This window comes from Rattus norvegicus, chromosome 2 (assembly GCF_021556685.1).
Source record: "Rattus norvegicus strain SHRSP/BbbUtx chromosome 2, alternate assembly SHRSP_T2T, whole genome shotgun sequence".
NCBI classification, from domain to species: Eukaryota; Metazoa; Chordata; class Mammalia; order Rodentia; family Muridae; genus Rattus; species Rattus norvegicus.
In genome coordinates, this window is record NC_141535.1 from 111,725,833 (window position 1) to 111,739,243 (window position 13,411).

Genomic DNA, 13,411 nt, shown 5'->3' on the forward strand with positions numbered 1-13,411 from the left:
TCTCTCCATGAGTAACACCTGCTCCCCTCCTCTACGCCTTCACACTTGATTGACTAATAGATTAACGTTTGTGGGTGTGCATGTGCTTGTGCAGGGATGCACATACATGCAATCAGAGGACACCTCGTGGGAGTCAGGGTTCTCCTTCCAGCCTGTGGGATGAATTCTGGTTGGCAGGTCAGGCGGCAAGTGCTTTACCCTGAGCCCTCACAGTCACATGACTTCTGGTAAAGAAACCTATCACAGAACATTTACTGATGTTGAAGTGAAATCAGCCGATTTACGACAGAGCTACACTGAACTGAACTCCAGCCTCTTACTAGGCTACTCTGCCTTCAGCCCACGACCAGGGCTCCTGAGTTCTGGAAAGGATACAAGTGTACTTCCAGTTGTGACTTTAAGACACAGCCATAAACACAAACACCCGGATGATGACATTTTCTGCTGAACTTGAAAACTAGATAAAATAAACCACACTTAGATACTCTGCCTTGTTGGAATGGATGGATGTACCATTAAATACTGCGATGGGCTCCACAGCAATTCAGATCACAGGATGGCTGGGCCTCTCCTAAGCCAGGTAGGCCTGTTTGTAGGGGTCACAGCATGGGTGTGAAAGACAAAAGAGAAATTCCAATGACAGGGCATTCCGCAAAGGCTTATTCATATCTGCAAATCAGCGTGGGTTTATTCATATCAGAGATAGTTCTATATCTGCACTATTTAACTATTCCAAAGTCTACTGGTTTTTAAGGCCCAGAACTATTCTAACAGGGGAGGCTTGCTCCTGTCATCGGACTAAACACAGAGGTTTCATTTATGATGAGCATCTTCATTTCAATGATTTTCATTTATGATGCCTCTATAGTTAAAAAAAAAAACATGCTTGATGGGTATGTACGTGTGTGTGTGTGTGTGTGTGTGTGTGTGTGTGTGTGTGTTTCCCAGAGATGGGTGTTGGGTGCCTTCATCGCTCTCCACCTTATTCTGAGACAGGATAATTCACTGAACTTGGAGCAGACCTCCTGCGCCTAGAGCACACTGCTCTGTGCAGACGCTCCTGCCCTGCCTCTCCAGAACTGGGACTGCAGGTGCCTGCTGCCAAGTGTGTGCACCATTGCTGGACACTGAGGTCATGCACTCATGTCACTTTGCCGACTGAGCCATCTCCTCAGCCCTAAAACTATATTTTAAAATAAAAATACTGTTCAGGACACTTCCTTTTTGGTTCCAGAAGCAGTCTGGGTCCTCAAAACTGCTATGTGTACAGAATGGGAAAGAACAGTCACAACTTGGGGTCCATGAGGGAAGTGGCATTCAATACTGGCTTTTGAAAGACGAGATGTGGGATGTGCACGGTGACCCTGGCTGTGCCGCTCACTCACCTCACGTGGTAATCCGTGGCAGGCCTGAGGTCTTTCAGGTTACACTCCAATTCTTCTCCACTGGAAGATAAAGCCTTTGTTAGTCTAATTCTGGTCTCAATGGCAAAGCAGCTTTGGGACTGGGCTTCACAATAATTTGCAGTTACTTGAATGCTACTATGTTTGCATTTACCAAAACTCAGACATAAACCTGATTTAGTTGTTTTTTGTTTCTGTTGACTTTTTTTTTTTTTTCTTTTTTTTTTTCGGAGCTGGGGACCGAACCCAGGGCCTTGCGCTTCCTAGGCAAGTGCTCTACCACTGAGCTAAATCCCCAACTCCTCTGTTGACTTTTTAATTTGAAAATCAGACTCCTCTGATGACATCACTCAGATCTAAGAAACAACAAAGTCTTTCAAAGTTTTAAAAATTTAAACTGCCTTATGACTTTCAAGACATAAAAGCAAATGCATATGCAAACAGATTGATCTATAGGTCAACACCCCATCTCTATGGCAGAGGGGTCCCAATCTTCTCCTGACAGGAACCCTGAAGAAGCCCTCAGCATAGGACTACCCTCATGAACTTGGAGTCCATCCTGGGTCTCACAAGAAATAGCTCTCAGACACAAAAGTAAAACCACTTCTGTGAGCGAAAAAGGAAACTGAGCCTCACCTGAATGACAAAGAAAGAATCCACACAAAGTAAGCTATGCTTTGGTTAGTCACAACGCAAAGGCCAGGCGTGGGGGGCACACACCTGGAATCCAGAACTCTGCAGGGTGGGCTAAAATTATCATAAATTCAAGGACAGCCAAGAGGACCACACGACGAAACCCTCCCTTAATTTTTTTAAAAAGATGGAGGCTATGTGTGTGTCCATAGCTTATTTTTTATTCTTCAAAATGACAGAATGGCACTCTAAAGAGACCAAACTAAATTCACTATCTGACCCTGAGGGATAAACAACACTGCCATGGGTTTCAAAATAAGAGACGTGGTCTTCATAATAGAGATCCATTGGAGGGAGGGCTGGCAAAACTGGAGTCAGGACCAAAGTTACATCAATGGTCTGTGGCAACTTTATGTTTACAAACCTGCTAACTGCAATGTGGTTGTCTATAAAACATCCTTGGGCTCAGAAAATATGCTGAAACACTTGGTGGTAAGGGGCTGTCAAGTCTGAAACTTATAAAAGAAAATACAGAGAACAGAAAAATGCACAGCTAGCAACGTAACAGGGAAAAAGATCAGCGACAGAAAGATCTCTACAGACTACACCTATGTGTGCTCACTGAGACGCCCAATGCTTGGTGCATCTTAACTGCTTCCAAATATAGCTGCTGTTATAAGTCTCAAACCAGAATCTATGTCCACACCCAGGGCAGACCTGTGCAGGTTGACCTGCACTACAAAGTATTTTGCTATCTACTAAACTAGACCAACATAGAAAAACAGCAGTCATTGAGAAGTTTTTGCATTTCTTGGAGAAAAGTACCCTAAAGAATTAACACATCCTGCCAGCTGCAATTAAGGGGAGAGTGCTCCCTTTCAGCAGAGCCAGACTTCCAAGTTTCAGTAGCAGGCTGCTTGGTGTTGCCTACCCTGCTCCTTGGGGTAGCAGTGCACACATCTGTACTGAGGTTGAGGGACCAGGATCCCTAAGCACAGGAATTCTTGACCAGCCTGGGCAGCAAAGCCACACACCCTCCCTGTCTCTAATTTCTGAGTGACAGGGTGAAGGCTCTATATTTTTCCTACCTGTCTCTAATTGTATTTTTTCCAAAATCAATAAAATGATAAAGAGCCTAAGCACCAAGTTGGACTTTTATTTCAAGCACAGAAAGCAGTATCTTGCAATGGGGCGATGACATGGTCTCTGGAGTGCTCTGACGTAGCCCTGTAGGGAAGAGGTTTGATGGTACCAGGGTAAAGGCAGGTGCTGGAAACTGCAGGGGCATGGCTGAGACCAGGGCAGAGTCACCAGAGCAGAGTGTGAGGGAAGGATCGGAGGGACGGGGCACACCGTGAGCGTAGAACAGGAAGAGGGCAAAGGGCTTGGCATTGATCAGGAAGAGAGACAGAAGCTTGTGGCCGAGGCACCAGTGGGGTCTGAGTGAGCCAGTGACCCTGCTCAGACACACAGTGGGGGTCTGAGTGTGAGGGGGTGACCCTAATGTGAACAGTCCATCAAGGCCACCCTCGGGGGGCCAATAAGCAGTACAACTAACACTCACTTTCTGATTTCTTGCTCTGTAAATGTGAGCTGTATGGAGGGAAAAGGCCTTGATGTAGAAGACAGGTATACATCCCCAGACCAGCTAATTTGTGGGGTTCCATAAAACAGGGGATAATCTCTTCCTCTGTGCACTGAACTCAGAACCATTTTAGACAGTTTTTGTCCTGAAAGACCTTGGTAGAACATTTTTATTAATACTGTATTAACAACTGGCATATAATCAAGAGATTCACTTCGTCATACAGCCCAGTGTTACTAATTTCTGTTAATAATTACTTGGACAAAATTAATTAGCTCCTGACACTATAATTACTTTCTCCAGGACTGAGCATTGAATCCAGGGTCTCGTGCATGCTCTGCTCATGAGCTGACTCCTCAGCCCTGAGATTACTAATGTCTAAAAGGAAATCTGCACCACAGAAATTCCCATTCTTTTCCTCTTCAGTGACACAACTTAGTAGTAAAGAAAACCATGTGAAAACACACTCTACCTGTAAATGATCTTGTATTTCCCATCTCGCCCTTTGTCAGATAAAGCAACCTCATAGCTGTAAGGGAAGGAAAGACCACCATGGGGTCCACAGGGCAGTCCGACAGGGGGTGCCCAAGATAGCACCACTGCTCTTGCCTGGATATTAGACACCTGAAAAAAGAGGGGACATGTGTTAAAAAGTGTCCACCCACATTCCTCCATGTGCCTGACAATTTCAGGTAAACAAAGGCATTTTCTAGAAGCCTTACAGCTTTGCTGTGTGGTGAATTATCCTATGAAGGTAACACCAGTTCCACCGAGAACACAATCCTGTAGGTTTCCAGGAGAAAACAGAAGCAAGGACCAGGCTGAGAGACGCTGTCTCTTCTCCACTCTCCATTTTTATCCTGTTACTTTAGCATGTGCTTAAGACTTCCCCTGAACAAAGGACCTGGGAGAGCAAGAGCTCCAACTCTCCACTCACCACTGCTGGGTCTCCTCTAGCTACATGCTCTTCTCAGCACCTCAGGATGCTCCCTGCTGCTGCCATAACATCTGTCTGTTCATTTTAAAACAGGTCTAGCCTTGGCTTCCTTCCCTGCCTGGTCTCAGCTGCCCCTTTACGTGAAGCTCTCTAAGTTGTCTCCCCAAATTAACTCTGTCCTTGACTCCTTGTTTTAGAGCCTGTCCCTAGAGAAAGCCAACCAGATGCATAAGCTTAGTCTTTAATGCAAAGCTAACAATGAGGCTTTCAAGCTAATTTTCTAAAGACTTTTTAATGCAACCTGGGTCCTGGTCTGAGCAACTCATTACAATGAACAAAGGAGTAAGGCTCGATAACAGAAGCCAAAGCTTAGTGTTCACGCAGACTTTATAGTTGACTACGTCAGCTCTGGGTGGGGATGCATAAAGGCTACAGTCAGTCACCCCGTGCCTATTGTTTCCTCCTATTTCTGCTACTATCTGGTCAATATAGACTATGAAAATCTATATACTCAAAATAATTTAAAAGTACAGATGATGGGTAGAGATAAGAGTTGAGCATCTTTTTAACTCCTGTTACTTATTCCAGTATTTATACACATTCCTTCATATAATTTCTGTTCTTTATAGATGTAACACCATGGAACATTTAGTCAGACTCCTATTCATCCTTCAAGACCCCAGGTGGACCTCACCTCACTGCCGAGTAGCCTCAAAGTCTCTGAGGTGCCCCACTCAGCATCACAGCTCTGTGCTCTGCGGAACCTAGTGGGGGGGGGGGTTGCTAGCACTGCTCATCCCACCCAAGCCCTTTGTCAAGCTCCCCTGACTGTGGCACTCCCTGAGGCCACAAACTAAGTCAAAGTCAGAGTGATCAGTGGCTTCGGAATAAACGTTTGTTGAATAAAAACTGAATCAGAGGGAATACAATACATTCAGTTTTTGATAGAGGGAGCAGGACAAGTGACAGACCAATGGAACAATGTGTGACAACTCATTTGGAAAGATCATCAGAGAGCCAATCTCCAGCTGTCCAGCTGCCGCTGCAGATTGCCAGCCTCCTTCTGCTGTGCCTTCCACTGACTGAACTGCACCATCTCACAGGCAAGAATGTGGGCTCAAGAATCACTCTGCACTCTGATTTCCCACCTACCCTTCCATGTCCTCAAAGCTCTCTCCTGCATTGTGACTAGCTGCTTGTGCTCCTGTTCCCACAATGTCCCTTCTCGATGGACGAAAGTACTTCAAACCATCAGCACAATCAACCCTTCCTCCCTGTGTGGCCTCTGAAAGATATTCATTCACAGCAGCATGACAAGCAGCTAATACAAGGAGCACTGAGGTTGACACAGTGAGTAGAGAGGACCACAGGGCACCGGGGACCACACACGTGTACTTGTGTACTTGACTGTCACATTGCAACCTCTCACTGGGTGCCAAACTATCTCAGCAGTGCTAATAACTGAGGCCTTGGATGTGGTCATTGGTTCACTGCGGTGATCTCCATGACTACAGAGATATTCTCCCAAAGCATAACTGCTTGATGGTGTGACAGAGGTCTGCTGCCACTACAAGTTGGTATCTTTGGAATCTGATAGAAGTGAGTTCCAAGTCTGAATAACTAGACACGGTATAGTCTGACTTCAGTAGCATTGATATAAAAGGGTCTTTGGAAAACATAAATCTGTATAGGAATTAGTTAACTGGTTAAAAATACCCCGGGGGCTTACAAAATTACTAAGTACTTCTAAATGGCCACAATGGGTTTGAACTCAGTCTTTCCTATGCATTTAAAAGTACAGATTCCAACTTGAGAGTAGTTGTGTGTGTGTACGGTAAAATATATTAACTTGTAGCAATCCTTATACCCTTTCTCTCTGCCCTTCTGCCCAGCGTTTGAACTAGCCTGTAAAATTCTACTTACATATATTTTTGTATTCCCAGAATTTGGCTATGTGGGACAACCACCAATGTGGTGAAGGAATACGCTAAAGAAATAGTATCACAGAAATTAGTAAATTCTAAAGCAGTCTTTATGAAAATAACTCTGAAGAACACCACAGGAGAGGAAAAGGTAGAAGATGGATATTCAAATCCATAGCTTCAGGCTCATCTGTTGTCCAGCTCCTAAGGTGGTGTCCTGCCAGACACCAGGCTGTACGTCTTACCAGGAAATGCCTCTTACAGAGAATCGCTCTTCCTAAGTTTTGCTTCTGGCACAGACAATCAATTGTTTCTTCAAACTAAGCAATGGTTGATGGAAATGATGCACAATCACAGCTCCAGGTCACTGGCCTTTATATCAAGGAAACAAGCAGCTCACCAGGACGAGGGAGGCTGCACTGAGCTCCAACCTCTGAGGGGCTCTGGCCAGCATCATGGCTGGGAATTCCTAAACCAGAAGGCAGCATTAAAGCTCTTGCCTAGAATAGAGCAATGACCTTATCAGCCATGTCACCAAGGCACCCAAGTGCAGAATTCCGGGACAAATACCTGTATTTCAGTAGACAGACTTAACGAAATTGACCAAGTATTTGGATTTCTTTTAGGGAGCAGCAAACGACTCCCTCTATTTGGGGTACCCAAGGTTACAGAAAGATGACTAGATCTGCAAGCCCCAGATGCCACTTCTGCACTGGAATCATTAGCAAAAACCTCAAAGAAGAAAATCGTTGTTTTTCACTGAAAGTTGGTAGAAAATCCAGCTGAAGGAAGAACTGCTCGACTCTTCTGCAGCTTGGATTCTTGCCCTGGGGTGAACCTGTCATCCCCCCTCATGCCTGAATGGGAATGGAGCTGCCTCTTGCTCAACAACATGCTACAGACTATAAGGGATGCCTCTTCTAAGTGGTCTAACAAAGCCAGTGACTCTTTCCACAGATTCCCATGTGGTTTTTATTACATTAACATTCAAAGATGAGATCTCTGAGGCTCCTCAATTTATACTAGGGAGGAGCATCCCTTGTCTTTGGTCAGGGAGATACTTGATAGCCACACTGGGCAGACCCAGAGCCACTCCCTCCCAGCTGCTGTCTGGCAATGCTACATCCTCTACCCCCGCCTTCCTCCATATTGGCCAGTCTGTGGGCTTCTGTCCTACCCACCGGAGTCCAGATATGTCTGCTAGACACTTCTTCAGCAAACATTTGTGAAGGGTTCTATATGTGTCAAGGACAGTCATAGCTGGTCTTGGGTGTACAAAGACTATGGGACAATCATGCATAAGAACTTTAGAAAGAAGAAACAAAAGGCAAAGACCAAGGGTAGGGGAAAGAGCACCATGCAAACAACTGGGCTGGGAACAATGAATGGCTGGTACCAGGGAGAGGACGGTGACCAGGAGAAAAGTGAGCATCGTGCAGAATACTTCCCTACCCAGGCTGGGTCCATGCTAGAGCAATACAAACTCTTAACTGTTCAGCCACTCTCCAGCCTGCCACCTTATTTTCTGCAACGGGATCACTCTAGAGCTTAGAGTTTCAGCTGCAGCTCTTAGTCAGCAAGCCCCGGGACCCACTCGTGTCTGCCCTCTGTCCTGGGACTACAGGTGTGCTCCGTCACTCCTGTCTTTTGCTTTTAATGTGGATGCTGAGGTCTACACGGTCAGGTCCTCATGTTTGCAGATCAAGCATTTATCTACCGAGTCATTTCCCACCCCTTACCCATCTTTTTAGTCTCTCCCTGCACTTAACCGCCAGCCTTCCAATGGGCTGTTGTCCTATAATGTGAACTTTCATTACTGCGTTCAGTCTCCCACTCCAGCTCTTCATCCTCCTCTCTCCCAGATGCTTCCAACTGTGGGCTATCTCTATTTATCTGGATGTTTTGCAAGTGAAACAGACTTAGTATGTCCATGAATAGTCATGGAGATCTGAAAAAAGCCTAAAATGAACTGAGCCTAAGGAAGTCCAGGCTACTGGACGAGATCTCCAGAGATACCCTTGGGTGCACTGTGCTCTGTACAGTGGCAGGGATGCAGGCAGGCCATGGTGGACTACAGGAGCTACTGCAGACCGTGAGGAGTATCCACCCAATGCCATGGGCAGCAGATGGGAGGCTATGGAAAGGTCCCAGGACATTTGGTATTGAATGGGTAATAATCTGATCAATTGATCTTCAGAATGGGCCTAGTATCTGGCTTTCCTTACCACACTGGACACCATCACCTAATTCTGACTCCTGTATCCCCTTCTCATGTGGACCGTGGTGTCGAGGAGTGGGAGAGTTTCTAATACCCCCATCTCTCTGGGTCCTCTGCCTTACACCAAGTCATCTGCCAACGTATACTAACCTGCAAATGCAGCCCCAGTTACGTAACGCCTTCTCCTGGAAACCCCCAATGTCTGCTTGCCCCTGTCAGAGTAAGTAGCCTAAGATGTCCACCTTCCAATGCACCAGTATTTTTGGTTTAGTCCAATTGTGAGCATGAGGTCTATTTGGAGTCTGCTGTTTAAAAGCCTCGCATTTAAAAAAGAAAAAAAAAAATCAAGATTTTTCAGTTCCACCAGAAAAACATTCCCCAAAACTTTGGCTCTCTAATCTCAGACAAAAGGCTGAACCAATGCTATGAATTTCTATCTGAATTTCAAAACAGCTGGCAAGTAGGACTGAACCTCCCAGCACTACCATTCCTCCCTTCTTTTTCTTGCTATTGTGCCCAGTGTCCTCCCATATAGTCAGAATGCTATTCTGAAACCTACCTAGGGAAATACCTGGGATCTCTGAGGTTTTCCAAATGGATTCTTCCTCCATTTACAAAGGCAATAAGAAATTACCAAGAAATTACCAACTCTGTAGACCCATGAAAAATCTAGGTGCATCTGATTGCATTCAGAACATCTGCAGCAAAGAGGCATTTCAGCAGGTGACTACACAAACCTTGCTCTCAATGTCCTTGGTCCATTAGTAACTGGCTACTATGTCACAGTAGGCCCTGCTTACCGAGAGCACGGCAAGAGAAAGCACGACGGGGACTTAAGGACTGGCTGTTCCTGCAGAGAGGTCCGGAAGACATACCTGTGGTTTCTCTATTCCCGAAAGGATGTCCTGCACCCTCCTTACTTCCAACTCATACTCTGTGTGGCAAAGACAAGAAAAGAAAAAGAACCTGTTAGAAGGCAGTAAGCTTGTCAGTTTCCTTCCCCGATGCCTTCCTCAAGGGTGTCATCACGTCAGTCTGTTGCCTGCTACACACTGGTACCACGACGGCGTGAGGGTCTCACTGTGGTTGTGCTATCTCGCTAGTGGACAGCTGGAAGCACGCACTAGGTCAGCTAGACTTAGTCCTAAAGGACTAAATTTATTCAGTAGGACTGAAGGAAAGGAACAGAGGGGGTCATAAGAAGGGCAAGCAGGAGACCTAGCTCATGGAGAAATACAGAATACCTAAGAGAAGATGGACTTGAGTGCCAATGGCTGGTGAGTTCAAACTTTAGTTCAGTACGTATGTATGTATGTATGTATGTATGTATGTATGTATATATGTATGTATGCATGCATGCATGCATGCATATACGTACGTTCAGATGTATCCATGCATTCATTTAGAGTTTCGATTTTACATCAAACTGCAGCACTTAAGTGGGGGGAGGGAGTATTCACACAGCTTGGCTGGAGCTTGAGAGACATTAGATTTCAGCACAAATGATGCACATGAGGAAGGTGTGTAGTGAGTTCATGCCCTGCTACACTGTATTTTTAAAGGACAGAGCTGCCTTTTGCTAGAGCGGCTGGTAAACTTTGAGGACATGCCTGGGTTGGGAGACACAGATGCTACAAGACCGGATGTGACAGAGCGGTGAAGAAATGATCAGGAGTAATTTAGTCTTCATCTGATGGATATGACGATGAATAAAGGGACATTCACAGTGTGGTAAAGCCTGCTCGTCATAAACAAGAGGAAAAACCTTGCCATACAGAGATGGGAAGTCTGTGTGGCCAAACAAAGACAAAGAAGTAAACAGAATTCATTCTGCTTCTCCTGGCAGAGGCCCTGGAGCCCAACTCTGAACTGTGGTGGCTCCACACCTGTGGACCCTGATTTATGACCCAATGCTAGAGAGATGTACGTCCCGGGCAGACGTCCTTGCTCCTACGTGAGTGGGGCGAAGGGTGGCAGGGAAGCAGATGGTGCTTGTAACATCAGAGGATAAAGCGGTCCTCAAGGCAATCCAGCAGGATCAGGCTGAGCCCTGCGGGGCAGCAGACATGTGGAGACAGGACTGGTGGCAATGGTGGCTTAGCGAGCCCTGCATTTCACAAGGTTATGTGTTTACTCTTCAGGGCGAGTCTCAGTCACCTGCTCAAGGACTGTCTCGCTAAACCCTGACTCTTGTCACTCAAATCCCATTGCTTTCTTATCTGCTACCAATACTGGACATAAGTGCCCTGCTGAGTTTCCTTCCATAGTCTGGTTTAGCCTTTCCTACTAAAATGTGTCTGGAATGCACCAATACCATAGGGCTAGAGTACATGATTTATTTTCTATAAAAACAAATAAACAAACAAAGAACAAAAAAGTGGATATCCAGGCGTGGTGATGCACACCTGTAATCTCAACAGTTGGGAGGTGAAGCAATGAGGAGCTGTAGTTCCTTGGCTACACAGCAAGAAGAAAATATGCTTCTGACTGGGAATACAAACAGCTGAATAGAATATAGAAATAAAGACAGTAAGACCAGGCATGGGAGAGGGTGAGAGAAGGAGGGCAACGGGCACTGAGGAAAAGAAGCAGTCTGAAGTGGTAGATGTGAATGCAGAGTAGACAAGCAGATGCCCCGGGGAAAGTCTCAGGGCCAGAGTGAACCTGAGAAAGGATGGAGGAGCTGGACACAGGGCAGGAGGAGGAGTAAAGGTGGAGGAGAGGGATGATGGGGCAGGAGGAGGAGTAAAGGTGGAGGAGAGGGATGATGGGGCAGGAGGAGGAGTAAAGGTGGAGGAGAGGGATGATGGGGCAGGAGGAGGAGTAAAGGTGGAGGAGAGGGATGATGGGGCAGGAGGAGGAGTAAAGGTGGAGGAGAGGGATGATGGGGCAGGAGGAGGAGTAAAGGTGGAGGAGAGGGATGATGGGGCAGGAGGAGGAGTAAAGGTGGAGGAGAGGGATGATGGGGCAGGAGGAGGAGTAAAGGTGGAGGAGAGGGATGATGGGGCAGGAGGAGGAGTAAAGGTGGAGGAGAGGGATGATGGGGCAGGAGGAGGAGTAAAGGTGGAGGAGAGGGATGATGGGGCAGGAGGAGGAGTAAAGGTGGAGGAGAGGGATGATGGGGCAGGAAGAGGAGTAAAGATGGAGGAGAGGGATGATGGGGCAGGAGGAGGAGGAGTAAAGGTGGAGGAGAGGGATGGTGGAGCAGGAAGAGGAATCAGAAGGTACCTGTGGGAATGTCAAGCATGACCTCTCTAGAAAGACCAAATCTACCAGCAAAAGATACAAAATAAGAAGAAGGTAATTTTAAAAGCATGGAAACATTTTATGGAATCACAACAGAGACACCCTTTACCCCGTTTCCTTTTGTTCATGTCTCACCTCCCCCTAAACATTTCCCATGAACATTTTTTAGCGAAAGGAAAGGTTAAAATAAAACATACGACAAAGTGAGTTGTTGGAAGGAAGGAAGGAAGGAAGGAAGGAAGGAAGGAAGGAAGGAAGGAAGGAAGGAAGGAAGGAAAGAAGGAAGGAAGGAAGGAAGGAAGGGAACTTTACAGAGGAAAAGTGTAAAGTTTAAACTTTCCATAAATAATGGTTTGCAAATTAGCTTCAAAAAACTTGAGTTCAGACTGCTTGAATGAGTGTATGGGCTAAACTAATATAAACATCTCCTATATAAACACAATTAACTCTTTGGTTTGCTTCACATGATTTTACTCCTTAGAAAAGACCCAGGGCTCTGCTTGCTGTAGCTGTAGAGTGTTAGGTGTCAGCAGCACCCTCATTCCAGGACAATATCAGCACCGTTCCCTCTCCACTTTCCTCCTGCTTCCCAAACCAGCTCATGTGGAGATGCCCCTCTGAACATCAGAGTCCTCCTGGTTTGCCAAGGAGCTGGGACTGCTGACCTATGAACCAGCTATGTCTATGGAAAATATAGGGTCTCATTATGTCCATTTGAGAGCTAGAGATGTAAGAGCTAGATGTACGAATAAATATCTTTGGATGGAAAGAAAACTAGGCGTCAACAATAAGGGTAAACTAGACAAGCAGTCAATGCCTTTGACAATGTATATATAGGCAAAGGAAGAAAATAAATACTAAGAATGCTCACAGATTATCTTTTTATGTAGAAAATCAAACTAGTCATTAGCATCTTTAAAAAGCTTACTTATCAGGGAGAGAGTAAAAAGAAATCAAATTCAGAATAAGTTTAATTACCTAAGGACCCCTTAATTTAGTGCTTAGGATTTCTAGGTAGTAGACTTAGTATAAATATTATGGATAACTCCCCAGACCTCTGGCTTCAGACAGTGCTGATAGGACGTACTGCCCAGCTCGTGGATGGAATTCAGATCCTAGCAGCTACATAAAGGGCAACATGAGTCTCACGCACCCTAGCACTGAGGTGGTGGAAACAGGTGGATCACTGGGGGTTGCTGGCTGCCAGCCTAGGCCCCCAAAATACAAATGGGGGCTCTTGTTTCAGCAGAGAACCTACCTCGAAGGAACAAGGTAGAGAGTGGTAGAAAAAGGCACCCAATCCCTTCATCTGGTCTCAATGCATGTGTACACAAACATGAGTGCATAACACACATACACGCGCGCGCGTACACACGCACACAACACACACAATACATACACACATGCACACAACACACACACAACACACACACACATACACACACACACACATGCACACATGCACCT

The 13,411-nt window shown here is 45.8% G+C and overlaps 1 protein-coding gene across 5 annotated transcripts in view; it reads right to left on the bottom strand.

The window, feature by feature from the left end:
• Nucleotides 1-13,411, bottom strand: part of Fndc3b (fibronectin type III domain containing 3B) — a 298,000-nt gene that overhangs the window by 78,556 nt on the left and 206,033 nt on the right. For all 5 annotated transcript variants that reach the window (XM_087618967.1, XM_087618981.1, XM_087618979.1 and 2 more), the window contains 3 exon segments: nucleotides 9,574-9,632; nucleotides 4,094-4,245; nucleotides 1,386-1,445 (listed from right to left, as the gene is read on the bottom strand). In XM_087618967.1, coding sequence (XP_087475093.1) covers nucleotides 1,386-1,445; nucleotides 4,094-4,245; nucleotides 9,574-9,632 — 271 coding nt within the window.